Source organism: Protopterus annectens, chromosome 7.part0 (assembly GCF_019279795.1).
Source record: "Protopterus annectens isolate FY-2018-M chromosome 7.part0, PAN1.0, whole genome shotgun sequence".
NCBI classification, from domain to species: Eukaryota; Metazoa; Chordata; order Ceratodontiformes; family Protopteridae; genus Protopterus; species Protopterus annectens.
This window is the reverse complement of record NC_056739.1, coordinates 1,962,503,000-1,962,530,695: the sequence shown is the minus strand read 5'-3', so window position 1 is coordinate 1,962,530,695 and position 27,696 is coordinate 1,962,503,000. Positions and strand designations below refer to the sequence as shown.

The 27,696-nt window shown below is 42.0% G+C and overlaps 1 protein-coding gene across 1 annotated transcript in view; it reads left to right on the top strand.

The window, feature by feature from the left end:
• IGF1R (insulin like growth factor 1 receptor) overlaps nucleotides 1–27,696 on the top strand; it is a 1,987,642-nt gene that overhangs the window by 1,164,801 nt on the left and 795,145 nt on the right. Inside the window, exon 5 of the mRNA XM_044078384.1 lies at nucleotides 13,112–13,256. Within this exon, the coding sequence (XP_043934319.1) occupies nucleotides 13,112–13,256 (145 nt within the window). The remainder of the gene's footprint in view (nucleotides 1–13,111; nucleotides 13,257–27,696) is intronic.

The following is a 27,696-nucleotide window of genomic DNA, read 5'->3' as shown; positions in this document are numbered from 1 at the left end:
TTAACAAGGCAGAATTTAAGTTTCATCAGCTAGATGTCCACTGACAATTGCGTTTCTATTTACATAGAACAAAAGATATTAGGAATAGACTCGGGACTCCAGTTTCTAAAGTAACTCTGCCCAGATGGATTTCTAGTTGCATTTCTTTCATCTATATTTCAAATGGCAAGGAATTGCCCTTTAAAGTGAAGGCTCATTCTACACGTTCGCTGCTTTTCAGGCTAGGATGTCTATGGATGATATTTGTGCTGTGGCTACTTGGGCATCTCCTCACACCTTTATTAGTCACTACGAATTGGATCTGATATCTAGAGGCAGATCTTCCTTTGGTACCACAGTGCTCAGAAGTATTTTCCAGTGAACCACCCAAGGTTTAGGTGCTAGGGACGCTGTCCCACGGGTAAGAATGTAGGCGAGATTGGACTACATAACATCAAGAAGTTATGTACTCACCATAACGTTCGATGTATGTAGTCCATCTCGCCTCACATTCTTACTAACCCACCCACCTACCCCCTCCAGGAGTACCTAGAGATAGAGTCTCAGTTTTCAGCACTCCTTTTGGATGTGTTGAGTTGGTTCTTCCTTTCAGCGTGTTGGTTTGTGTGTATGTGAGCTTGCAGCAAACAAGATCTGAGGATAGGCATGTTGCAGCATGGGATGCCTCTTAGCCACGAGCCAATTGAAGACTTCGAGATAGAGTATGGCCGAGTCGGAGCCGAGGTTCGGCTCCGAACCCACGGGTAAGAATGTGAGGCGAGATGGACTACATACATCCAACGTTATGGTGAGTACATAACTTCTTGTTCCAGGATCTCTAGGAGACAAGGAGACCCACCACAAGAAAAATTGTACAGAGCGAAATGGAAGAGATTTTCACGATGATGTCAAGCAAACAATTAGGACCCAGTAAAATCAGAGGCTTCTCTTGTATTATCTTATTTGTGTGAGCTCATGATAAGCAGCCAGCTTATTCTGTTATTAAAACCCATTTTTCAGCCATTTTGTCCTGTGCGCCCCTCAATCCACCCTTCATGTACAGGCTTGAGATCAAACATTTACATGCATGTTTATATGTGTTTGTTATATTTTGCTATAATATTTTTGTCAAGCTCATTTACATATTGTTAGCAGTGTACTACTAAAACTAAGTTTACTGCTTGTACCTTAATAATGTTCTTTTTGTTGTGGAGATTTTCTCCCCAGGTCTCCGCTGAAAATGTTTTTTTTTTTTTTTTTTTTTTTTCAACCCAGTCGGACACTACTCAGTTAACAAATGTAAATAAATAAATAAATAAAAGGGGTTCTGCACTTAAACTCTTCTGAGAAAACATCTGCTCCCCCGTGGGATCTTAACTTCATGCTGGAAAAGCTCTCTCTGCCTCCTTTTGAGCCAACCATGTCTTCTGTTCTTAGATTCTGCACCTGGAAAGGCATTTTGTTGCTGGCTCTCACTCCTATGTGGGTGTCAGTACTGCAGGCACTCATGGCTGTTGCTCCTTTTTCTTATTTTCCATAAGGACAGTGTATGCCCTGAGGTCAACCCCTCTTTCATGCCAAAAGTAGTAAATGAGATGTCACTCAACAAGGCCATCAGTCCACCCATTTTCTTTCTCAAGCCACAAAACAAGGGGTGGAGGGCTTTTTTTATTCTTTCGATGTCCACAGGCAACTAAGATTCTGTCTAGACAAGACTAAACCTATTTGTAAGTCAGACCAACTAACTATTTGTCTCTTTCATGGACTCCAAACTAGGCCAGCCAGTATCCATACAAACTACTGCAAGCTGTATTTCCAAGTCCCTTCCTTTTGTTACTCACACCATGGCAAATCCTTGCTCTCTTGTTGAAGGGCTCACTCTGTTAGAGCCTCTTCTGGGGCTTTTTACAAAGGGATAAATTCCAGAACCATCCTGGAAGTTGCTGCCTGGTATTCTGTGCGCACTTTTACTAAACATTGCAGAACTTATGCCTTTTCCAGTTCTAAGGCAGCCTTTGCCAGGTCAGTCCTTTCTGACCTCTTGGACAGTTCGCACCATTCTCAGCCATCCTCCCTTCCGTTCCCTTAAGCTCTGTGAATCATCCGACTGGTATACTGTGCAACAGTGATTTCATTCAGGATATAGAACAGTTCTGTAAGAACTTAGCATAACAATAGAAGTCCTACAGATTATTTTTGCAGTATCCCTTTCCTGCCCTCCTTCCCCCTTTTGGCCAGTTCATTTTCTTCCTTTTCTCTGCTGTCCTGTCTGACAGATCCTAGGACTGAGGGGGCCCTCTCTCTTCTGCTATGTCCTCTCTCTTCTGCTATGTCCCTCCAAGCTGACTACTTTTCCTCATGTCTTCTGGCTGCTGGCTTGGAGATAGTCTTAGGAATTTTTTTTTTAACACTCCTATGTCTGTTCATGTGCCCTTATGCTTGCGAGCGAGGTCATACATATGGCAATTTCTAGGCTTTGGTACCCTGGCTGGATGTCAGCAATGAAAACCCATTTGTTTGGAATACTGCAACAGTGATTAATTAAAACATCTACTGTTATGGTAAGTTCTTACTAAACTGTATTTTCTGTGTGTAACACTGATGGCCACTCATGGCGTTTTCAATCTTTTTTGCTGCAGTCATAGTGTATGCATCATTTTTACTGTGCATCTCTAGTCCACCATGGTTTTAGCCTGTTCCAGAGCTCAGAGCAAATCAGTAACCCTTTGGGGGATTCCTTATGTCTTAATGTTGTATTTGAGTTCTATTCAGCTTTCTTTCATTTGTTTAGTCAGATGTCTAGCTATGCATTAGTCTATGTCAAGGGCTGAGAAAGGTGGATAATGTGGTGGGCAGATTCCCATACCTGTTACTTGTTTAACTTAGAACACATTGTTGGGGACTGCAGGGTGTGTCAGGGTATTACTTGTAAAACCTTCAGAGGTAGATAATTCCTTGTAAATCTGTTTTGATTAGAAGTTTGAGGCCTGTACCTGGTCAACCATGGCATCTTCAGTTTATCTTTGGCTTGCTCCACCATAAGCTTAAGTCTTTGAGACTGCACTTCTGAAGCTGGTGGAAGGAATTCCCTCAGCCTCCAAAAGAAGGAGAAAATTGAGCTGTTCAGCCTGCTTGAGTGTACAGTGGATTTCTGCCGTGAACTTGTTTTGTGTGCTTTTTTGAGAGGTGCAAGGGACCAGCTCACCATGTATGTACCACATTAACTGGAAGGAGGAGGTGTGGAGTAAGTGCTCATTTATATTGGAATAATCTCAGGTGGCAGTAGGGATGGTCATTGTTAGGATGTATGAGTTGAAAAAGAAATCACCACTTTTATCTTTGCTCTTGTTAACCCAAGTCTTGCCAAGCCTGATTCTGCTGAGAGTGTGTAATCTTGAAGATAACCCACTTGGTAAGACCTTTTGTTACTGTACTTTCCTTTCCTATTGTGAGATAAGTAACTATTCTTTCAAGTGTCTCTCTCATAAACAGAGTATAGTAGCTGTTGGTCATGATTTCAAAGACAGGTGCTTACCTCACATTCTTACCTTCTTGTGCCTGAAGGACCAAGTAGGCTGTTGTGTGGGTGGGGGCTGAGTGCGAGTAGTCTCACAAAGAATTGCAATGACTCACTCTGATCCGGGTTTAAATTATTCATATCACTCTCATCTTACAAGAGATGAACCAAGTTGAAATTCGTGTCGCACATTCTTGTTTTGAAGTAATAAAGTAGTTGGGCAAATTCTCCCTAGTTAAGAAACTTTTATAATACTTTGCTAGTGCTCTATAAGTGACTTAATGATGATCAGCTTTCTGTACTGTTTGGTAGTTTCTTGTCAACCAGTGAAATTTAAAAAGTTAGGTTTGTGATGTTTTAAGCCATTTCCAAAAAGGGTGGTGTGTGTGTGTGTGTGTGTGTGTGTGTGTGTGTGTGTGTGTGTGTGTGTGTGTGTGTGTGTGTGTGCGTGTGCTCTCTCATGTTTTTTCTCATAAGTAGTCCCTCAAATTCCCTAGTAGTGTTCCAAGCAGCATGTATGCTTCCTTTAGCAGGTGTAGGTAAGGTGATCATGAAGAGTTAACTTTTCAGTTTTCACACTGATTTACTTGCCATTTTATAATTTCATTCTGAATCTGCTTCTAGATTTGTTTAAATATTTTACTAGCTGCAAATGTGATAACTATAGTTTAATATCATTAGTTGTATGTAAAGCATGCTGACTGTATTAAATATCTTTCTAAGCACGCCAAACATGCAGAGATTGTCAGTGGTTTTATTATGTTACCTTTCCCTCCTCTATATTAAGTTCATCTCTTAAGGGGAGATTGAAGTTGAGTTAAGAGCAATGAGCTTGTACCTTTCCTGGTGTTAGGTGTGTGGGTGGAGAGAAGAGTATCACCTCAAAATTCCATTGCAAGTCAGAAGTCTTCATACCGTGGTATTGTTCTCACAATACACTAATGTTATTTTATATCCTGGGCCAGCCATTGCCAAGCAGTTTTGTTTCCCAAATGAGAATACATGGGATTAATAATTGCACTGTTATGAGGTTCCCAATTTTATTTATTCATTTACTGATTTGGGGTAGTGAGGCTTTTATTTCCAGCTAAAATTTTTTAACCACACAGTGATTATGAAATGTGTGTGAATTTAAAAATCTGCTCATTCCCAGCTAACGGATTGTCAGAGTGTAAAGGTAAATCCACTTTTATGACAAGTAATCACTTCTGTTATTTGACAATTGCATCATGTTGTGATCAGTTAAGACAGACAACCTGAGGCTTTTGGAATACTGGCAACAATGCAGTTGCAGGAATTCACATTGTGACACCCACCGTTTTACATTACATTGATTCTTCCCACCCAGTGTTTCATTGTGTTGGTAAATCAACACCATGAGTATTCCCTTGGGCGCCATGTCTTGTGTTGTTACTGTGACTTGTATACTAATCTAGTGCAAATGTCTTATCAGAACTTCATAGCCCTTGTCTTTTAAAAAATAAAAGTGAGATGATGACAGTTTTGGAAAATAAAAGACTTGTTTGTTTCATGGGATTTAAAGTAATGTTTCACAGAAAGAGTTGGTAGGTAATTGGAGCATCCTTTTTGAGAAGGTATTAGTATTGAAAATTATAATGGAAGTACAAGAATGCATTGACTGCACATAATGGTTAAGTGTAATCAGTAGGTTAGTCACTGGTTTTGGAGCTGATCTAAGCAGTCCTAGTGTGCCTTTTATAGTCTGCATCTTCATGTTAACGTGCCCATGCCATACTTGTCTTGTTAACTATGCCAGTAGAGTCAGAAAAAATGATCAGATGTACAGCAGTAAATTAAATAATATCTAGAATGGGTGTTATCTGTGATTCAGATAATAAATATTTTACTAAAATACCTAGACCTGGATGAATGCCACCGAGTATATTACCTTAAGGCAAAATAACCCCCCCCTCCTTCCGTACATATTTTAGTTTGCACTTTTTACAGTACTGCTTATATGGCACAGACATTTGACATTTGCACTGGAGTAAAAGGGAGAGCAGGCCACTTCCCACCCCTGTGGCACACACTTCATTCATCTGATTTTTTTTTTCTTTGATTAGAAGAGAATGTTGGAGTATTTAACACAGCCTTCATATTTAGGACGTGATTGACAGTAATTGCAGATAAATTTAAAAAAAAAAATCAACAAAAGTCAGTACCATGGCATGTTACCTTTTATAGAGAGAATGAGCATTATTATAAAGGTACCTAAAATGAGAATTTACAATGCAGTAGTCATTCCTGTTTTGCACTAGTCATGGGCATACACCAAAGCACAGCTGAAACAATGGAATATTCCAATGTACTGACTAAGAGATAAAACTGCGGTGGTGGTGCTGCGGTAGCGTTGTCGCCTCACAGTAAGACGTCCTGTTCGATTCTCAGCTAAAGCGTCTTCTGTGTGGAGACATGTGTGAATGGGCGTACCTTCGTTGAAGGTTCTGTGTCAGAGCTGGCAACTCGGCACGTAAAAATCTACTGCCAATCATTAGTGGACCGGAATTCCGCTGTGACGACCCCTAACCGGGAAAAGCCAAAAGATACAACAACTGACTAAGAGGTAAAAGTGCCATTGACTTTATTCGGTCTGCTTAAACCAGCTTTCACTGAGTCTGTCTCCACGGGAAGAGAATGGAATAAGATTGAGGTGAATATTACATGCCAGTTTTGCAGTTGCCTAAAATTTTCATTTTAACAGAAATGTCAAAACAGTAGAAAGTGCTGAGAACAGCTCTGTTTGTGACATGTCAAAACTTACTGATTTTGTATGAGTGTATTATAGAATACAGAATTGCTGGGCATCAAAAAAAAAAGTGATGCCTCTCCAAAAGGGTGGCTTTACAAATTACATAGTAATTGTAGACCTATACAGCTTATGAGTCTCATCGACAAAGCCATGGAATGTGTAATAACTAACCACATCAGTCCCATATTCATATCACAGTTTAACTGGAACCCCAGTAGTTTGGCTTTGGGAAGAGTAGAACCTGTCTGTTGAATCTGAAATATTTCTTTGAAAGAGTTATGGAGGTTGTAGTTGGTGATCATGCACAGTACCCTGCATATCTTGACCTGGCCAAGGCCTTCAGTACCATTCCACATGCAAGCATTATCCATAAGCTAAATCTTTCAAAAATCTGCCCATATGTGGTAAGGTGGATAGCAAACTGACTAAAATAACCCACTCAGTGCAGTGGTGTCCCTTAGGGTGTAGTACTAAGAACTCTCCTTTTTGATATTTACTTTGTAGATCAGCAAGCCGAGAGTGACCACCTCTACCTAACAAAATTTGCAGATAACTTCAAATTGGGGTTGTTCTGTCACCCTATTCCACTCTTACCCTCCAGAATGAATGCTACTCAATAAATTGTTGATGCACTAAAAACGGTCTCAAAGTAAACTCTGAAAACTGTAGTATCATCACTTTTGATACAGTGCTGTATAGACAGCAAACCACTACAAAACAAAAATGTAGTGAGGGAACTAGGTACTTGAGATGATAGCTTCATCTGTTCAGACTATAATGTGGTAATGGTTGTCAGGAAATCCTTTTATTTAGCTCAGCTAATTGTCAAAGGAGTATGATCAAGGTCTAAAGAAGTAATGATTGCCCTATAATTGGCATTGATCAAGCCAGTTATTAAAGGCATCACCCCCTTTAAGATGTATCTTACTTAACCTACCAGATAATTTATAAAGACCCCAGTGGTTCCTAACCAGAGAGATCACATGCTTAAAGTCCCTGGGCTACCAAGAGTTACTGAAAGCTTCCTTTATTTAGGGTCTTATGGACTTTTGAGTGAAAATCTCTATCTTTTACAGCACCATTTGAGTCCTGAAAATTAACTCCGTTATCTCCACTTGTACTAGAACCAGGGTCCTAAATCTTTACCAGCAAACAAATAAAACACTGTGGAAGGCCAGGTTTATAATCCCTTGCCACCCAAATGTCTGAAATAAATTTTCGCTGCATCTTAATCAGTATGACTCACTGTCATAACCTAGTTGACTGGATGGGTATTGACAAATTTACTTTGGGATTGATTGATATGGTGGTCTTGCAGAAAGGAAATGTGATCTCTGGGAGTTTACTGGCAAGACATGAATAGTCATAAGAGTCTGTTGCCTTGGAATATCTATGACTCTACGACCATTGCAACTTGATAGTGAAGAGCAAGGATGTGCCCTCTCCGTACTAAGTTAAGTAAGTCAGGTTTGGGAAGGAGGTAGATTCCATTGCTGTTACCTAAACTCTTCTCTCTTGGGGAGAAAGTTGAGACAAATCCTTCTGTATTGCCACCATATGCAGAAGTAGTATTTTTTTATGTCCTACCCTGTTTTCCTTCCCCTCACCAGCATCTGATGCACAGTGACATTCAAGTTGATACCCCTTCACTTGTAGCTTTCAATGGGTACTGCAAAAGCGTATGTGTCTCCAGCTTACCATTACCATCAGAGTACAAAAACCAGAGAAATGAGCGAAACAGGCACCAAATGATGTCCAAAAGATCGTAAAAATCCAAATAACTAAAAACACGATCTAGCTATAGTTGTTGTGGAGATGACTTCTTTTAATACAAATTCAAAAGTATACAAGTAAAAACCAGGTTGATTTAGTCCTTTCATTCTGCTAACATCTGGGACTTGTACAGAATCATACTTCTAAGCAGCTAAGTAACCATTAAAATATCAAAGAACAACCCCCCCCCCCCTCCCCACAAACCATGGTACTCTAAACTTTTTAAAGTGGCCAACACACAACATACCCTTTTGGTTGATCATATTATAAAATACCTTGAACATATAAAAATGATAAATTTATAACACTTTGAACAGCAATAAAACAGTATGTATATAAAAAAATCAAATGAAATATCTAATTCATTACCTAAAAATCGTGTAATAAAAATCAATTAAATAATAGCAGCCTGACTTTTTAGCTCACTAGAAATAGAAATTAAGTTGTTTAAACCAGGTGGTGTACTTGCCAGATCATCTCACAATGCAATAACTTGTTTTTCCAATCACCACTGTAGACGGTGGGATTGATTTTTTTCCCTACCCAAAAAGTTAAATTTACTAAAACTATTGCATATCAAAGAATTTCTAGCTAGTGCACTTTTGTCATCCTTATTCCGGATACTAAAATTATGCTGATAGATTCTCTTGTTTAATTCCTTTTCGTTTTTTTCCAAAATAAAAGTCCAAACAAGATCAGCACCTGGCGTGATGAACAATTTTATCAGATTTACATTTATAACGACCAGAGTTCATCCATCCAATCTTTTTATTTATTTATTTATTTTTTTTTACAATATCCAAACTCCCCCCACCATATTCGTTGTCAACGTAAGAACATTGGTTGCATGTACCACATCGAGATGTGATGTTAAAATATTCAAACCTGCCTGTCACAGGTTTCTGTAAGATGTTTTTGATATTTTTTTCCTATTCTTATAAACAAAGCAAGGTAATGTACGATCAAGCCAACTTAATATAATACAGTTTTTATGTATGTCTTTAATGTTTTCAGAATCTGTTCAGTACTGAAATACTATGTGCAAAGAAGAGCTGGTCCAGTAAAGGTTTTAAACCTGAGCACAGTCACTCCTGGTAGACTGTGAAATATGCTTAAGAACAACCTGTATAGTTAGTTGGACCATACCTCTCTTTTCTAAGATCAAGAACTTTCCTGATATTAACATCAATGAGTTCCTGAGGTACCCCCTTTCTAGAAACATATGCTTCGTCTTGTCTAATTCAGCTAGATATTGCTCATCCTCAGAAGACAATCTAGAGACTCCAATACACTGACTCATAACCACCCCTTTTGGTACGTAGGATGGCAGCTGGTGTAATGCAGGAAAGAATTACTAAATGTGGGCTTCCAGTGGATGGCTGTTTCAAACAGTACCGTGAAGACCCTTCATAATTATCACATCAAGAAAATGTATCTGGTGAATGTTGGAATTGGAAGTGAATTTTAGAAAAGGGATAGATATTTCCAAACTATAGACAAATTCCAGAAGCTGGAGTCTGTCATTTTCCATATGATAAAAATATCATCCATTATCTGAAATAGACCAAACAATTCTGAAAGTGGGTTATTTTAAAAATTACTTCCTTTTCCCACCAGTAAAGAACAATGTTTGCATGGGGACACAAGTGGCCCACATAGTCACTGCTTTTCTCTGCTTAAACTATTCACCATCAAAGAAAAAATTATTTCATTAAACCGTCTCAGCCCACCCTCATGAGGTATGGCAGTGACAGAAAACAAGTTCCTAATATCCATGGTCACTAACAAAAAGTGCTTGTCAAACTGAACATGTCTTAGTTTGTCAGTAAAGTCCCACGAATCTTTCAGGATATGTTGAACTTGTGTCAGTACATTCTTTAACTTGAAATCAATGAATTTCGCAAGAGGTTTAGTGATGGAACTACCAGCAGATACAATAGGTCTTGGGGGATTATCCAGGTCGAAATAGGTTCATAGGTTGGTACTAGGCTATCAGCCCTAGGGCCTATACAAGCCTAGCCATAACAATTCCCTGGCTATTTCTTCCCACACAATTTACTTCCCTGGACCCCTGTCTAGCAGGACGACTGACGGGGGTGAATTTCCTTTCTCCCATCCAATCGTCAAGGTTCCTTTTGAAGAGAGCCAAAGAGGCACTCTGCTTGACATGTATGGGCAATCTCTTCCAGAGTCTGGGGAGTCTCTGGGTCAGGAATCCATCCCTCCAGCATGTTTTGTTTATTGTGATGACAAGGTTTAGATCCCTGGAGTGTGTGGCTCTGAGGGATTGGGATTTCTTTAAATGAATCTTAGAGATACAGAATATTTTAGGAATAATCATTTTTTCAACACTTAAATATTGAATCAAATCAGTATAAATAATGCCATCCAACACTAACTCATCAAGTTGTAAATTAATCATATTATTTGCAGTTATAGTTTCATTCACAGAAACAGTGTAATAAGTTGGTGTAAGCTAGGATGAACATTATTCTCCCTTGATAATCAATGGTGTCCGTAAGCCGCAAGCCTCCACCTTTGTCTGGTTTCATACATCTAATATTTTTATTAGATGCAAATTCATTCAAAGTGAATTTCTCTTGGTAAGATTATATATAAAAAAAGAGCTCAACACATCTCTGATCTAAAAAGACGAGCTGCTGTTATTTAACTGATTTTTGTTAGATGATTTTTAGGTATTGAATTAGATATTTCATTGATTTTTTACGTATGTATTGTTCTTTTATTGCTGTTCAAAGTGTTGTAAATTTATTTTTATATGTTCAAGGTATTTTATAATACGATCAACCAAAAGGGTATGTTGTATATCGGTTGCTTTAAATTTGTTAGATTGCCAAGGTTTGTGTGTGTGTGTGGGGGGGGGTCTTTGATATTTTAATGGTTACTTATTTGCTAACTAATATGATTCTGAAGAAATCCTCGATGTTAGTAGGACAAAAGCGCTAAATCAACTTGGTTTTTACTTGTGTACTTTTGAGTTTGTATTAAAAGCATTTATCTCCACAAGAGTCTTGGCTAGGGGCGGCTGTGATGGTGCAGCGTTTAGCGTTGCTGCCTCACAGCAAAAGGCTCTCTGGTTCGATCCTTGGCTGGGGTGCCTTCTGTGCGGAGTCTGCATATTCTACCTGTGGTCGCATGGGTTTCCTCCTGGTGCTCTGGTTTCCTCCCACAAACCAAAGACATGCTGTAGGTGGATTAAACACTCTAAATTGGCCCTATGTGTGTGTGTGTGTGCCTTCTGTGGAAGGTTGGGTGCTGGACTGGCAACTCGACACCATACAACTATACTGCCAATCATGAGTGGACAGGTGATCCGCTTTGGCAACCCCTAACCTGGAAAAGCCGAAAGAAGATGATCTCCACAAGATCCTTGACTAGATCTTTTTTTTTTAGTTTTTACCATCAGAGTAGAGAGCTGGCCTTCTGTCACTCAAGTTTCCCTATATGTGCACATATATGCAGCTGACTCTTCCATGTGTGGAATGCTAATTTTTACCCTGTGAAAGCTGTCCATCTGTGGCATTGAGCAGGTCTGTTTAAGGGATTTTTTTTTTTTTTGCAAATGGTAGTTAAGCAGTGACCAGTTCTATGAGAGCAATATTTACGACTGAGTTCATAACTGTTTTTAATATGGTGAGTGGGATAAGTGACGTGAAGTATCGAAGAGAAGAAACAGCTGTGGATAAATTGGCTATATCATATAGCCTTGATGTACTTTGTTTTCACTGGCTTAGTCAGTTAATGCAAGAATTTTATTTAGTACCCACTCAAACATGTTTTTAAAGAGCAGACTGAAGTTCCCACTGTCTGTTGCAGGGACTGCTGAAGTGACAGCCTAACCTGAAACTAGTTAGGAGTCTGGGGGAAGGAGAGTGACTGCTGCCCATGCTACCCTTTTGCGCTTACCTAGGTGTTTGAGGGCAGAATTAACTAGATGATTGGACTTATTTTCTTCCAGTGGTTTTTCACTTGCTTTGTCCCTGATATTTTCAGTCTTTTGATTAAAGTAGCATGTTTGATTTGTACTACAGTTCTCATCTGTCAAGCAATGCCTATTCATCTTGTGACCGCTGTTGTACACCACCATTTAAAGAACAGTATCACGCAAATGTCAAGTTTTTCTCTTCACAAATTGTTTTCCTTTCCATTAATCCAACATGTAAAACACAATTTTATTTTTATCTGAATCTATTTATGCAGTGTAACTTGCTGCTTTATGATTCAGGTGCTCTACTCAGCCAGCAAGGGGAGGAGCTAAGGCCATATATAGGAAAGTGCCGCTGTCTGTATAGATTATTGCTTCAGTGCAGGCTTTTTAATCTTGGCGGGAGTATAATAGTGATGGGGGGGTGGAAGAAGGACAAGCTGCTAGCAGTGGGGGTGGAAGAGGCTTCAGGGTTGATCGATTGTGATATTGGGTCACTCCCATGGTCCCTCAAGGTGTCTGGATGCCTCGTTATCAGGGTTTGATTTGAGCCATTCAATACTCAAATGTTGCAGGAGAAAATTAATGCACTGTGGAGAGCCATGTTCAAACAAACCACCATTACTGCCTGTCTTACAGCTCCATTCATTTGGCTATCACCAAAGTCTTTGGGCATTGTGTTGCTTATAGGGTAAGAATGGACATAATATTTATTGGGGAAGACTGCTAGTCAGCAGGTGGACAGGCAAGAATGTACCTAAGAAAAAACAGTCTCTGGGAACGTTTTATTATACCTATTCTTGTTTTCTTGTGTAAGTGAATTATAAATATAATGAGAGTACAAGACACTGGTGAGCTAGAATGCAGTTTAAAAAAAGTGAAAAGGAGTAAAGTTGAACTATGGTCTTACAGGTTTTCCCAACCTTGAAGTGCTTCTGAATGTGTGGAAACAGTGTACATTTACTCCACATTTTTACTGATTGAAGGTACACTTTAAACTGATTTTCTTCAACATAATTTCATTATCATGTAGTCTTAGTGCTCCTTTGATAAAATTTGAAGATTGGGACATTGAGGTGTCTTACAAATCTTTTGTATCTATATTTTTGTTTTTCATCGTTCATAGATAATATCGCTGCTGAACTGGAGACATTCATGGGGCTGATCGAGACAGTGACTGGTTATGTGAAAATCCGCCATTCTCATGCCCTGGTATCCCTCTCATTTTTAAAAAGCTTGCGTTACATAAATGGGGAGGAACAACTGGATGGGTAAGCAACTATGGGCTTTTCTTTGTAAAGTGATTTAGCGTTTGTGGTAAAGGACCAAGATGTTTTTATGCAGTCTTTTTTATTTTTCTATTATTATTGTTGTTGTTACTACATTACTACTACATATTTAAAAAAATAAATAAATTTTCAGAGCAAATTAGAGTTTTCACTAAAGTATTAACTGAGGCTTTATTGATGTTAACTACAGTTTCTGGCACACAAATCTTGCTTATCTGAATCAGGTAATTGCTATATAATTTTATGAAAATGAGTGTCATTGCTGTTTAGTATGGATGTTGATGAATGCTGCTGTCTTTACTTCCTCTGCTGCTTTTAATTTAACCTCTGTTTGTTTGTTGTTGTTGTGTTCCCCATCCACTTAGTATGCTTTATACACACAGTGGCCTCATGTGGAACAAATTTGAGAAAGTTAAGATATGTTCTTCTAACTTCGTCACTGTTAAAGTGTGTCAAGCCAGAATTTATTGGGTGTTCAGAGAACTCTGGATAACTAGTTGATTTGGGAGATAGATGTATTTTTTTCTGTTTCTTAGCTACCAGTGGGATGAAGGCTTAAGTGCAAAAATGAGTGGCCTAAAAGTTATTAGTAGAATAAAAACTGGATATAATGTAAATTGAGGTTCTCTCTCATTACAGCTGTAATGCAGTGATGGGTTTTTGACCAGTTGTAAACTCTACTACAGTCCCCCATTTCAGGTCTTAGAATGGTATAGTCAGAAAGGAGGGTATATTTAAAGACTAAACGCTGGTGGCTAACGATGTGAAATTTTACTACTGAACAGAAGTGTGGATCACAGGTAACATTTTCAGTCAGTTGGAGTTTAGGTTAGTCATCACAGACATCTTGGTTTACAATGACTGCAGTTTTGCTATCACTCATGTTATCTCCATTCACTTGTAGTATAGCTTAGTTATCACAGATGTCATATTCATTCACATGGAGAATAGTTTAGTCATCACAGCTGTCATCTTCAGTCACAGCAGCACTTAGAAATGCCCTGTATCTAAGCAGTGGTGTATCCTTGACTATGTCATTATTGGAACCCATGACAAAAGTATATTCACATCAGGGTGGCGATGAGAAGAGATGTTGACATCTTTATTGCGATTGCTTGAGAAAGTAGTTTGAATACTTGTGCTGAGAATGATGCCTAACTATCAGTAATTGAACAAGCATTGTTGACAATGCCACAGAATGTGTTTGTATGGACAGCTCATCTGAAGTGTGCATTGAAGAGAGAGGCAGTTGTTATTGACCCATCTCAGAGTATAACATGTACAGACGTCCCATATAATTGATTATTTAAGTTACTCAGTGTAGGGCGATTTATGGTGCATGCGTCTGCTGTTAAGTTTAGATGAAGCTGCACATGCTTGATCTCTGCAGATGAATTTTGGGCAGACCTAACTAAAAGTGGTCGCTACCCCAAGTTGTGCAAATCTGAAATCCGTCTGAAATAAGTAGGCATGTTGCCTCATAATGCGGTGGTGGTGCTGCGGTAGCGTTGTCGCCTCACAGTAAGACGTTGTCCTGTTCGATTCTCAGTTAGAGCATCTTCTGTGTGGAGACATGCGTGAATGGGCGTACCTTCGTTGAAGGTTGTGCGTCAGGGTCGCCAACTCGGCACGTAAAAATCTACTGCCAATCATTAGCGGACCAGAGTTCAGCTGTGGTGACCCCTAACCGGGAAAAGCCGAAAGACACAACAAGTATAGTTTTGCCTCCACAAAGGATATTTCTAATCTTGCTGCATTTATATTTCTAAGTTGTGAAGAATCACATTTATGTTATGCTGGGATGCACATTACGGTGCTCTACCACGTAGATCACCCATACATGTTTTAGCAGGGTTGTGTCTTGCATTTTTTTTCTCTAATATGCAAGTGATTCAGACATCAAGTACCCAGCATGTGACATTTCATTGCCTTCTGTCCTGTTAGACTTGCCATTTCTTTGCTTTGAGTTAGCACTTAACTATGGAAACCTGTTTACTGATAATGCTGTCTTGATATGCATATCTGCATATGTAAAAAAATAGCATTTATTTCTTTTAGACATTGTTTTATTTGCAAATGCATACTGTTAGTTTGTCCCCAACTCTGTAGGAAATCTTCAGTTTGAAGAGAAATGAGCAAATGAAGTGGGTAAGATTCTGTTGTCTGCTTAAAGTTTATTAGTGGACCTTTTATAAAGGTTGAAAGTGCATAATGTTTTTTCTCACTAGCTTAATGTTTTTTTTTTTGCATTTTTAATTTTCCATCATTTTTTTTACTTTACCTATTGTAAATCCATAAGGCTTTGCTTTTTTTTTTTTTGGCACAAAGAAAACATTGTGAACTACTTCAAAAGCAGTCCAGATAGTAGACTGGCTGGATGATAGGAGGGAAGATTTGAGCAGCCAGTTCTTTTCATTGAAGGGGAGGGGTCATGGACTTTTTACATCCTTTGGCACTCTGTGATGAATGGAGTACAGCCTTATTTGCCTTGCAACTTAAGGGTGTGATAGTGCAGATCTCTATTGATCGACTTTGGTTGCATGCTTGTAGCTAATGTTTTATGCTCAGCATTGTACATCAGGCCCTGAATGAGGGTAGCAGAGAGTAGGTCATGAACTAAAAAACTTTCGCTTTTTGCAGTATGTTGGTGACTGCTGTACCAGACCCCACCCCATAACAGGAGTCAAATGTGAAAACAAATAAGTGGAATAATGGGCATTGATGGGTATAGGTGAGAGCCTACGTGTGCTTTGTGAGGTTGCCCCATGACCAAGGATCAACAGAACTGGGGAGGCATATCCAGAAAAGTAAAATGTATCAATCATTTCAGTCTCCTGCCAGATTACTTTCAGTGCATAACAGTTCTAGTTTTTGTAAGGTTTCTTCAGCTAGTGATTATCATTCATTTTTGTAACTTTGCTTCATTTTACTTCAGCTGCTGTACTGGACCTTGCTGAAAAAAGGTAGCATTCCTGAATGGAATTCAGAGTAAATACAATTTAAATTAAATGAAAAGGGCTTGACGTTTTTCACTGTTTTTAAAATAATTCTAGGACCCACAAAACACTGACCATCAGCTGCATCCTAGAAAACCTCTGTTACCAGGCTAAAGTGTGTGGCTTTCACGCCAGAATCAGGAATAATTCTAATAAAGAAAACTTGGGTATAGAGTCCTCTACATTAAAGTGGAATGGTAGGAAAGATGTGTTATCTGTTGGAGCAGTAACATCCTCAGTGCTTAGCTAACTCCCTTCCCCCTCCAGTTTAAAGGTGCACTACAACTGTCAGTATAAGCTCATAGACGAAGACAAGTGATACCGCCCACCCTCACCCCTGATTTAGTGTGTGAACAGTGTTTGGGAGGTTGTGACTACTGCATCCCAGACAATCACCCACTTCCCTCTTTGGTGGTTGCTAACTTCTCTACCCCCCCCCCCCAGTAGTTTGAATAAAAAGTTAGCCTTTGACTCCCTCCCCTGCTGGCTTGTGAAGTACCTAGTCTGGCCAGATTCCTTGTCATGGGCTGGGTGAGTTACACTTGGCACCCTCAGTCCCAAACCTCCCTTGCTGGCTTCTCTAGTACCTGACCCAAATCAAGTCCTGGTCAGGTACAGCTGTAATCAGTGCTTTATCTGTTGTGGAGGCAGTGAAAGTCCTTGACATCTTTGACTTTGAGATGTCAGGACTTGTGACAACCTTCCTTTGTTGCAGAAGTAAATAACTGAAAAAAAAATTGTTTTCTGGCGGCTTTGTCTAAATTATTCTATCTGTAAGATCTATTGGAGCATTAAGTAGTGTGTTATTCCTGTTGCTGTTTTCCCTTCCTAAGCAGAGTTGATTATATAACAGCCCACAACAGTCTGTCCAGAATTCTGTGGGATAACATTAAAACAAAGCTTTTTCTTCATCAGGCATCACTCCAGAGTAAGACCGGATTTTTACATGAAGATAAGATAATTTGGATTACTTGATAACCACTGAACAGAATTTACAGATGCACTGTATTTTTGCGATGCTTCTATTGGGAATACAATTCAGACAGTATCCCATGTTAATATAGTGAGTTATAGTACATTGATTGGTAATTTAAAGTTCCTTGTAACTCTTAACCAAGATATCATCCCCCCATTGCCTATGCACATCTTGAGTCTGGCTCTGCAAGAGCAGATCATCATTTCCAAGTATATAGTTACAGTGATTGTTTTCTCAAAGTTTCATGTAACTTGCTTTTCCTAGTTATTTTTTGTCCCTGTGCTTGCCCACCATCAAGCCTTCCTCAATGGGACACTGCCCATTCATTTCCTCATACTAGGGAGTTACCCCAGTACAGTATAGTGTAAGCGCCATCATAAAACAATCCATGATGGTTAAATGTGTTCTTGTTGGCATCATGGCAGTAAGGGCATTTGATGGCCTAAAGGGAATGACCTATATGCATCACAGTAGGGGCTAACAGTGTCTTTCCCCTGCGAATACTACTACGTTCAGGTGGTGGCTTGATCAGTGGAAAATGCATCTTAACAATGTTCCTCATTTGAGGAATTGTTCATGCATGTGTTCACCACTCTGCATCCCTTCCCGCCAAGAAGGGCATGCTCAAGTTGTCCTACTAGTTCCAGTAGGCACCTGAACTGTTGTTTGGTCTCTGGCCACCTGGGTCATAATATGAGGTTTATCCGTCAGTGCCACCACAGCTGGCTAAGTTTCATGCAACTTAAGCCAAGATGTAATTGTCCAATTCCTTCCCACTTCTGCATTCTGGCTTTGCAGAAGCAGGTCTTCATTTGCAGGTAACATATGATCTGAAGTAGTTAACTTCATTTGATCAGCAACCTGTGGGTATCGGATCCAATTTGGATCCGAGCCAGCAACTTTCCTAGCAAAAGATCCGAGCTCCAAGCTCCTCCCCCTACCCATAATACCCTGCTTACCTCCCTCTAGTCCTCAGATCTCGTTTGCCTCGGCTTCTTGAAGCACCTAAGAACGAGCTCCTAGCGTTGGGTTTGTGAGTTAAAAAAAAAAAAAGCTATTCAAACTTTTTTTTTTCCTTAAAAATCTCTTTAAACTTGGTGTGTGTGGTACCTTTTCCTCCCTTAAACTATTTTGGTAGTTTTTCACGTTAGCTTTAGTTTAGATATTATTTTCCCCTCCCCCCTTCTGTCTGTGTGTGAAGGTGTGTGTGTGTGGGCCTGTTCTTTTCAAAAATGTCTGAAGGCCCAAAAGCAATTTTTTCGAAATGCTCCAAGTGTGGCCATAAGCTGTCCCCATTGGATGGCCACACTCAGTGCGTTATTTGCCTGGGCGTGGACCACCTTTCGTCGGGCTGCACTATCTGTGCAGCCTTCAACCACAGGGCTTTGAGGGATAGGAGGACCAAGCTAATCCTTGCGGGCCTTTTGCCCCCCTGATTTGGCTTCGTCCTCCTCCCCCTCTGTGGCGCCAGCCGCGGCTGCTCCACCGACCGTTCCCGCTCCCCTGGCCAGGATTCAAACTCCCTCTTTGGCTCAGGAGGAAAGGGACACCAGAAAAAAGGAAAAGAAAGACGAGGAGCGTGATAGGGACAGGCATCATAGCCACAAGAGGCAGGCCAATTCAGTCCCCTCGGCCCTGCCATCTAAGCAGCTCGCCTCCCCCCTTAAGGTCTCCGGGTCTTCCCCCTCCCGGCTTCGTTCTCCGCATTTCTCCCCGGAGCAGGAGGAGGAGACCCGGTCACCTTCGAGATCGTCTAGGTGGCCTTCCTGGCCAGCCTCGGCAGCCTCATCCAGGTCAACCAGAAGTATATCCGACGCGGACATGGACCGGATGATGCGTCGATTTCTTCAGGCCCAGGGGGGGGGGGCTCGACCCCATTTTTCGCCCCCATTGCTCCTTCTCCGACCCACTATCTGGGTTCGGAGCTGTTGGATCCAGGTAGCTTCAGAGCCGGGGTGATGTCGGCGCCGACAGTGTTTCCTACTTCGGCGCCAACTGCACCTTCTAGTTTGTCTGGTCCTTTTTCGGATCCGAGCTCTCGGGGCCATGAGCTGAGTGTCAGATCCAGAGGGGTCAGTCTGCCTTCGGCTCCTTTGAGGTTGGAGCGCACTGTACTTTCGGATCCGATCGGGTCATCTCCTGCGCCGATCCACATGCTGGATCCGAGGGGGCTGCTTTCTGATCTTAGGGAGAGCAGCTCACCCTCAGCATTCGACGTCGTGGAGAGGGTCCTTTCGAGGGATTCGAGGCCCCAGGTTCTTGCTCCGGATCCACCCGCTGTTCCCTCTCAGACGGGCCTGTCTTCCATCATCCGGCCCCAGGGACAGTCTGCGCCTACGTCCCAGATAGTTCCTGTAGAGGAACAGGACATTGTTGGTGAGCCCTCCTCGGGCAGCCCCCCCCCCCCCCGAGGAGGTTCCTCACAAACGAAAGTGTAAGAGGAGGCACTTGGACTCACCCGAGTCCCTCACAGAAGACACAGATTTGGAGGAAGGGGAAGGTTACCCCAGGTCACCCCCCGAGGACGTCTCCTTTGGAGACATTATGGAAATGCTTCATATTAGAGGGGGGTGGTCAACCCAAAAGCCTTCCTCGGATGAGTCTGTGTTTCTAGAGGCTTTCGATGCAGGCCCATCTACCTCTTGGGTGTCCCCTCCCACTGATCCCCTGGTGGACCTCATAACTACCAGGGCATGGAAGGAGCTGGATACTGTGGAGCCAATACCCAAGAGACCGGGCAGGATTCTCAGCCCCCCCCACAGACAGGACAGTTTGGAGCAAGGCTGCCACCAAGAAGGAATTGGCACAGGAGAGTTCCTCGGTACATCCTCCAGACAAGGAGTCTCGGATGATGGACCACCTCAGAAAGTGGATGTTCGCTTCAGCGACCTTCTCTGTCAGGTCCTAAACTATATGGCACATGTAATTCGGCTCCAGCGGGACCTAATCAAAGAGTACGCTGGGTCACCCCCAGAGTCCATGTTGGCCAAGGACAAACGGACCTTCTCTGCTCGAATGGCCACTCTTAAGTCTATCACAAACACCTCTATGTGGCTTCTCTCCCATGCCACGGAGGGAGCGGCTAGAGCCAGCGGAGCAGGCATTGTCTTACGACAACAGGCCTGGCTCCGTCTCTGCGACTTTGCGGAACCCTTCAAGGCGTCCTTCGCGAACGCCCCTTTTGACGGTTCTATGCTTTTCAGCAAAACCGTCTGCGATATGCTACTCCAGAGCGAGAAGGACGGGAAGACGTCTGCCGTCGGGATCCGCTTTTCGGCTCCTCAGAGGTCCTTCTCCAGGAACCAAAGAGGACAGAAGAAGATGTGGTTCCGGAAATCCCAACAATCCCATTTCGCTCCGGACCCCTCATCCTTCAGAGGCAGAGGAGGGCAGGGTGGACGCCGGCCCAGAGGCAGAGGGGGGGCCGAAGAATTTTGGGTCGAGGGAACCCTTTTCCAATCGACCCGCGCAGCAACCATGAGGGGTTGCCCGACTGCTCCTCTCTGGAGACAGTCGGGGGGGCACTTCTCGGAGCATCTAGCACATTGGGAGTCCATTATGACAGATCGCTGGGTGCTCCAGATCATATCCAGAGGTTACTCAAGTCCATTCCTAAGTTATCCTCCCTAGTCGGGGCACCTCCCCGATGTCCCACACAATCAGAGGGAGGTAGCAGCCTTCGAAATAAAGGAGCTACTAAGAAAGAGCCATCCAGCACATCCCCCCTCCCTCATCAATCCGGATCAGGCTTTTACTCCAGGTTCTTTTTGGTGCCAAAAAAGATGGGGGACTTGCGGCCAATTCTCGACCTGTACACACTGAACCTGTCAGTCGCCAAAGAAAAGTTCCGGATGGTCACCATTCAATCCATTCTCCTACTTTTACAGGAGAATGACTGGATGTGCTCCATAGACCTCAAGGATGCGTACTACCACGTTCTAATGGACAGGCGATCCAGGAGGTTTCTCTGCTTTCGGCTGGGAGCCAGCCATTATCAGTTCAGGGTCCTACCCTTCGGTCTCACCACAGCCCCCAGGGTGTTCACCAAGGTCATGACAGTTGTAGCGGCCCACCTGAGGCTTCAGGGAATACAGATTTTTTCTTACCTGGACGACTGGCTCTTAGCCGCCCCCACCAGGCGTCTACTATGTTCAGCCAGGGACTATTTCCTACATCTCCCCCACCATCTAGAGATCACGATCAACCACAAGAAATCCTGCCTTCAGCCTACTCAGATCTTGGATTTCATAGGGGCCGGGATAGACACAATTCAGTCCAAGTCTTTCTGACGACAGACAGACTCCGCAACCTAAACCTCCACATTTTGGCTCTTCTACAGTCCTCTGCCCCTCCAGCAGAATTAGTCCTGAGGGCTCTGGGGTCCATGGCAGCGGCCATCAACCTGTCACCGCTCGCACGTTTGAATATGAGAATTCTTCAATGGACCTTACAGGTCCATTAGTCCATCCTACGACATCCTTTGTCTTCCCCTATTCCCCTCAACAGGGTTTGCAGGGAATCTCTACTTTGGTGGCTCCATTACAGGCACCTCCGGGAAGGGCGACCCTTCCCCATGTCCCCACCCCAAGTCACAGTGACTACGGACGCGTCTCGCCTCGGGTGGGGGGGGGGCATTGCATGGGCAGAACCGTCCAAGGCACGTGGACTCACACAGAGACCTTTTTGCATATCAGTGTTCTGGAGATGAGGGCGATGCTTCTAGCGTTGCAGGCTCTCCATGCCCTTCCTCCTCTAGGGACTATTGCAATTCAAACAGGCAACATGTCAATGGTCTGGTACATCAACAAGCAGGGGGGAACCATATCTTACCCACTTTGCCGAGAGGCCATGAGAGTGTGGGAATGGGCGATATCCACCAACTGCTTTCTCATAGCAACGCACATACTGGGTCAGTCAAACATTCTAGCGGACAAGCTGAGTCGAACTATCCTCTCACCTTACGAGTGGTCTCTGAACCCCTTAGTAGCGAAACAGATCTTCCTCAGATGGGGTCAACCTTGCTGCGATCTGTTCACGTCACCTTCGAATGCAAAGTGCAACGAGTTTTTCGCTCTAATTCCCCCACCAGGGGAAACCCCTAGAGATGCTCTGGTTCATGCTTGGCCATCCGGTCTTCTTTATGCTTATCCTCCTCTTCCATTGATGACAAAATTCTTGCAGAAAGCTCGTCGGTTGGGGAGCAGAGTTATCCTCATAGCCCCATTCTGGCCTCGTCAAACCAGGTTCCCATGCCTACGGTCTCATCTAGTGCATCCTCCCCGGATCTTAGATCCCATTCCAGATCTGATTTCTCATTCCTTGGGATTGAAAACCCCTGACCTGGACAACCTCAAGCTCTCGGCTTGGTTGATCCAGTTCCGTTAATGGCTAGGACTCCCGGTATCTCATCCTCAGTTAAGGCTATTCTGGTGGCCGCTCATAAGCCTTCTACCAGGAAAGTCTACAAGAGTAAATGGAAGTGTTTTTCTATCTGGGCGGAGCATAGGAATTTGGATCCTTTTACGGCTCCTATTCCAGCAATCTTCGACTTTCTATCCCACATTTTTCATCAGGGGGCTAGTTCTTCAACTGTTAAAGTTCAATTGGCAGCTATTTCCCACTTCCACATTGGAAACAATTTTGGCCCCCTAGCTTCCTCTAAGATCTGCAAGACCTTCCTGAAAGGTACCTTTCTTTTAAGACCCCCTGTTAAGGATGCAGTTCCTCCATGGGATTTAACCCTAGTTCTCCAGGCTCTGACTGGTCCCCCTTTTGCCTGCAGCTTCGGTCGACTTAAAGTATGTATCTTGGAAAACTGCCTTCCTGATTGCTGTTACCTCAGAAGGAAGCTAGAAGGATATCGGAGCTTCAGGCTCTTTGTAGTAAGCCTCCATACATCATTTTTCATAAAGACAAGAGTTTCCCTCAGGACTAATCCCTCCTTTCTGCCTAAAGTGGCTTCTGAAGCCAACATCAACCAATCCATCAATCTGCCTGTCTTCTTTCCTAATTATCACAACAAAGGAGAGTATAGACTTCATTGTCTGGATTGTACAGAGACAGTTGCAATTTTACTTATACAGAACGGCTGTTTTTCGAAAATCGGAACAACTCTTTGTCTCATTTGCTAAGTCCTGTTTGGGTAAACCAGTGACAAAGGTAACCTTAGCTAGGTGGATTTCCCAATGCATTCTTCTCGCATACAGCAGCTCTGGTCGACCTGAGCCCGTTCGGGCACATTCTACCCGTTCTGTGGCTACTTCTGCGGCCTTCTGGTTGAGGGTCCCTTTGGATGGCATTTGTTCAGCAGCTACTTGGGCTTCCTCTCATACTTTCATTACACATTATAAATTGGATCCGATATCCAGAGGAAGGACATCTTTTGGCTCTGCACTGCTCCGGAATATCCTTTCATGAGGACCTCCCAAGTTGTTGGTAGCTGGGGACTCTGTCCCACAGGTTGCTGATCAAATGAAGTTAACTACTTCAGTTAAAGAAGTTATGTACTCACCATAACGTTCCATCTGAGTAGGTAACTTCGTTTGTCAGCAACCAACCCTCCCTCCGTCCCCCTGACCTGTAGTTCATCCTTGAAGGATTATTGTGTTTCACTTCCCAGATGACATCAGGTTAGGATGTTCAGGTGGTGGTTCTTTTTGTTATTGTAGTATTCTGTGATACTATGGCAAACTCGATCTGAGGACTAGAGGGAGGTAGCAGGGCATTATGGGTAGGGGGAGGAGCTTGGAACTCGGATCTTTTGCTAGGAAAGCTGCCGGCTCAGATCCGATACCCACAGGTTGCTGACAAATGAAGTTACCTACTCAGATGGAACGTTATGGTGAGTACATAACTTCTTTTTGTTTGCCTGAAACAAGTGGAGTTTGGTAGGCATGACTTAACTGTTTAGACAGTTGATTTTATGCACTGATTTATATGTTGGCATAAATCCTGGTAAATGTGGTATGTTATGTTTGAATGAATAAAACTAAATTTAGCATTAAAATACTATGGACTGTTTGTCCACTAAAGTAGCAGTCCTTCCTTTAATGTTTTATCACATTTTGGAGCCATGTAGTTGGGTTCTATTCAGCTTAATGGTGTTAGTTTTTATTGAAACATTATTCATGTATTGCATTGTCTAGAATGAAAAACAAGTCTGTGCAGCTTTCATTAGAGCTGATGTAAGCTTCATGGAAGTTTTTTTTCCCTGTATTAGAAGTCATAATAAAAGCGGAGTCAGAAATGATGGGATCCATTAACATGTATCTGAAGGACAGACAAGTTGTCTCCTTTATGACCCTGTTGGAGAGACTTGATAAAATGCATGATGATGTTTGTCTTTTTCTAAGGGAAACCAGCACCTCACCAGTCTAGGAAAAAGAGTTTTTAATTGAATGCAACCCTCAAAGGACTTAACGACATAACTATGGAACAGATTATTTTCTAATTTAATGGTATTAAATTAATTTAAATTATTTATTTATTTATTTACTTAATGGAAAGAGATTGCTACTGTCCCTGTTTAATCTTGTACAGAGATAAAGTGACCTCAAGAGTTAAGTTCAGGGGTCAAGAGGCATCCCCTTCCCATCATGGGGGTTGTGGTAATGCCTGTTGCCAAGAGAAGAAAAAATAGGCTTTTGAAAACTCTCTCCATCACTTTTTTTGTGATAGATTTTTAAAAAATGTTATTACATTTTATTAAAAAACTAAACAAGGATGTACATTTTGAGTGTGAAGTGCAAGAGTACACTCAAGCAACTCTGCAGTCTGCGGCTACCACCCCACCCATACAGTCTAAGAAGGAATCAGTACTGCAAAACTAAAGGGTCAGTCCACCCAAGCATTCTACTTGTATGTGTTATGATAGTGAAGCTTTAACATTACCAGTGTTACTTGGTAGTTCTCAACTTGCTAATAAAACTGACTGTTGTAGCCTTGTGCCCCCCCACCAGTGCAGTAATCCTAACTGTCCAATAGACAGTATACACTTAATTCAGAATATCCCTATTCTCTGTGATTAAATTGACCCTCAAGCAGCCCTCTCAGTGCTGTCTGCCATAGTTTGTATCACTTGAGCCCCACCTGTTTATTTGCATCTCTATACATTCCCCTTCATTTCTAATGTATCTCCCTACTCTAATCTGTGCACAAACTGGCTACTAATAAGCAAGTCAATGTGAAGACAAACTCCCAACCTTAATAAACTTTGCTGTCTCTTCTCTCCTTCACTTTCCAAGTAGAGTTTGTATTATTACACACTCCCCTCTGAGGCCTTCACTGTTAGATTTCCACTGCTTGCCTCTCTGGTTTGGCTGGTTTTGTTGCATTGCACCTGGTTTACACCCCCTTGTGCTATCCCCCTCCCCCAATACTAAGTCTATATTAGATTCCTGCTGTACATGGAGCCATCTTTAAATTACTGGTATCCCACTAGGGCACAAGTGCTCTTCAACAATTGAATTCTGCTTACTGGTAAGCCATTAGACCTCAGGAATTTGTTGTTGTTCAGATTTGTAAAGTAACACTTACTTTTTGTCACCCATTACTTTATCCTGGTGGGCTCAGCCCTGCTCCTTTCACCCTTGCTAATGCTCGGGCTCTCTCTGCTCCCCTGCCCTGCCCCCTCCGTTCACACCCACCCCCACCACCTATACATTTATACTAATCCCAACCACACACCCACACCTCAACCTCACATCACCCCTACCAATCACAGCTCCTCAAGTCAGATCATATTACACCACACCCACTTGCTCCACCACACAATACTCCCAACCACTCACATTCCCTATAAGCATTATTACATCACCCCACACTACTTACCCATCCACATATACTACAACCCTATAATTCCTATCCACACCTCTAGCTAGAACCATCTTTAACTTTATAACCTTGACTATCACACAACTAAGTCTAGTCTGTCTTCTCATAATTCTTTATAACTCCACAAGTTATCACTCTAGCAATATCCCTAAACTTAGTAGCACAATACTGTACTATGCACTCTCATACACAGACAAAAACCTAGTACAACATCACTTAGCCAAAAGGGCTCTTAGCTCATCAAGCAAACTACTACTAGAAGTCACCAACAGCTATAATAACTTTGGAGACACACTATATAGTAGTTCAGTGGCTAAAAAATGGAATTCTCTCCCCGCTAGCATACAAACACATCGTCCATAGCCTCCTTTAAAAACCTTATTAGGCAACATCTCAAGCAAAGTTGGCAGTGCAATGACTGCTCCCCAGGCTAGTGAAAGCAGATAAGGTACACATACTAAGCCTAGAGTACTTGATAACAGTTTTCACCCTTTCTTACAAATACTGGCTAATGTACAGTGTATGTACTGTACCTATGTACTATGTATGTATTCTACCTATGTTCCAAATTAATTACCTTTATTTTTAAATTAGTGTTTTCTTGTTTCTTCTCTCCACTGTAACTGTTGATGTGCTGCATACCACTGTAAAAACATGTTTATTGTAATTTGTGTGTATACTGGTCATGTCTAAATATCTAAATGTATCTGTAATTATTTTTCTTTTGGAGCTTTTCTCCCCAGGCCTCTGCTGAAAAAGGACCTTTTTGGCTCAGTCAGACACCCCCGGTTAACAAAAGTAAACTAAAATAAATAGTGATGTTTTAAATTCCTGTTTTTGAGGCAGTGTTTTCCAGAAAACGTGATCTATCTTTTCCAAGGTCCTTAAATTCAGGTTTTTCTGCTGACGTGTCCACCATTTGCCTTATGTAGCACAATGATGAGTAGACCTATAACCTTGCCAAAGGATGCAAGATGTAAGAGGGGACAGGATTTCACCCATAGAACATTTTGCTTTCATTGCAGGTGTAGCTCTTCAGATATTCAACCTCTTAAAGACCCCGGAACCTGAAATGCATTACTTGAGAGGGCACCACCTATGAATTGGTAATTCTAATGGGTGTTTCAACACATACATTGGAATGACAGAGAGAGATACCTGAGAGGGACATGACTGAGACGGGCAGCGTACTTGATCTGGAGCAGTGAACTGTGTTTTGGACTACTGTGTTAGTCATCGATGACTGTGATAGTCAACGATTGTCCATAACTGGCACCAGGTTTGCTCATAGTTGTTAGTGGAATGTCACCTTGAGAAGCATAAATGATTGTGTAGTTGTCATCAGATCTGAGGTAGTATGTTCCTGGCACTCATTCATTAGAGGTGGTCAGTTGCTAGCTTTCACCATTTTATGGTGAATTATGTTGGAAGCAAAAAAACAGTATTAGTGCAGTGACAAGTTCGTTATAATAAGGGAAAACTAGCAAAACAAAAAAGTAGCTGGAACCATGAGCAGATTTAAGGCACATATACCCCCTTGCTTGAATAACACGGTTACCATTAAGCCTTATTTGAATTTAAGTACTTGAATACTCAAATGCACTGAACTTTTTGTGTT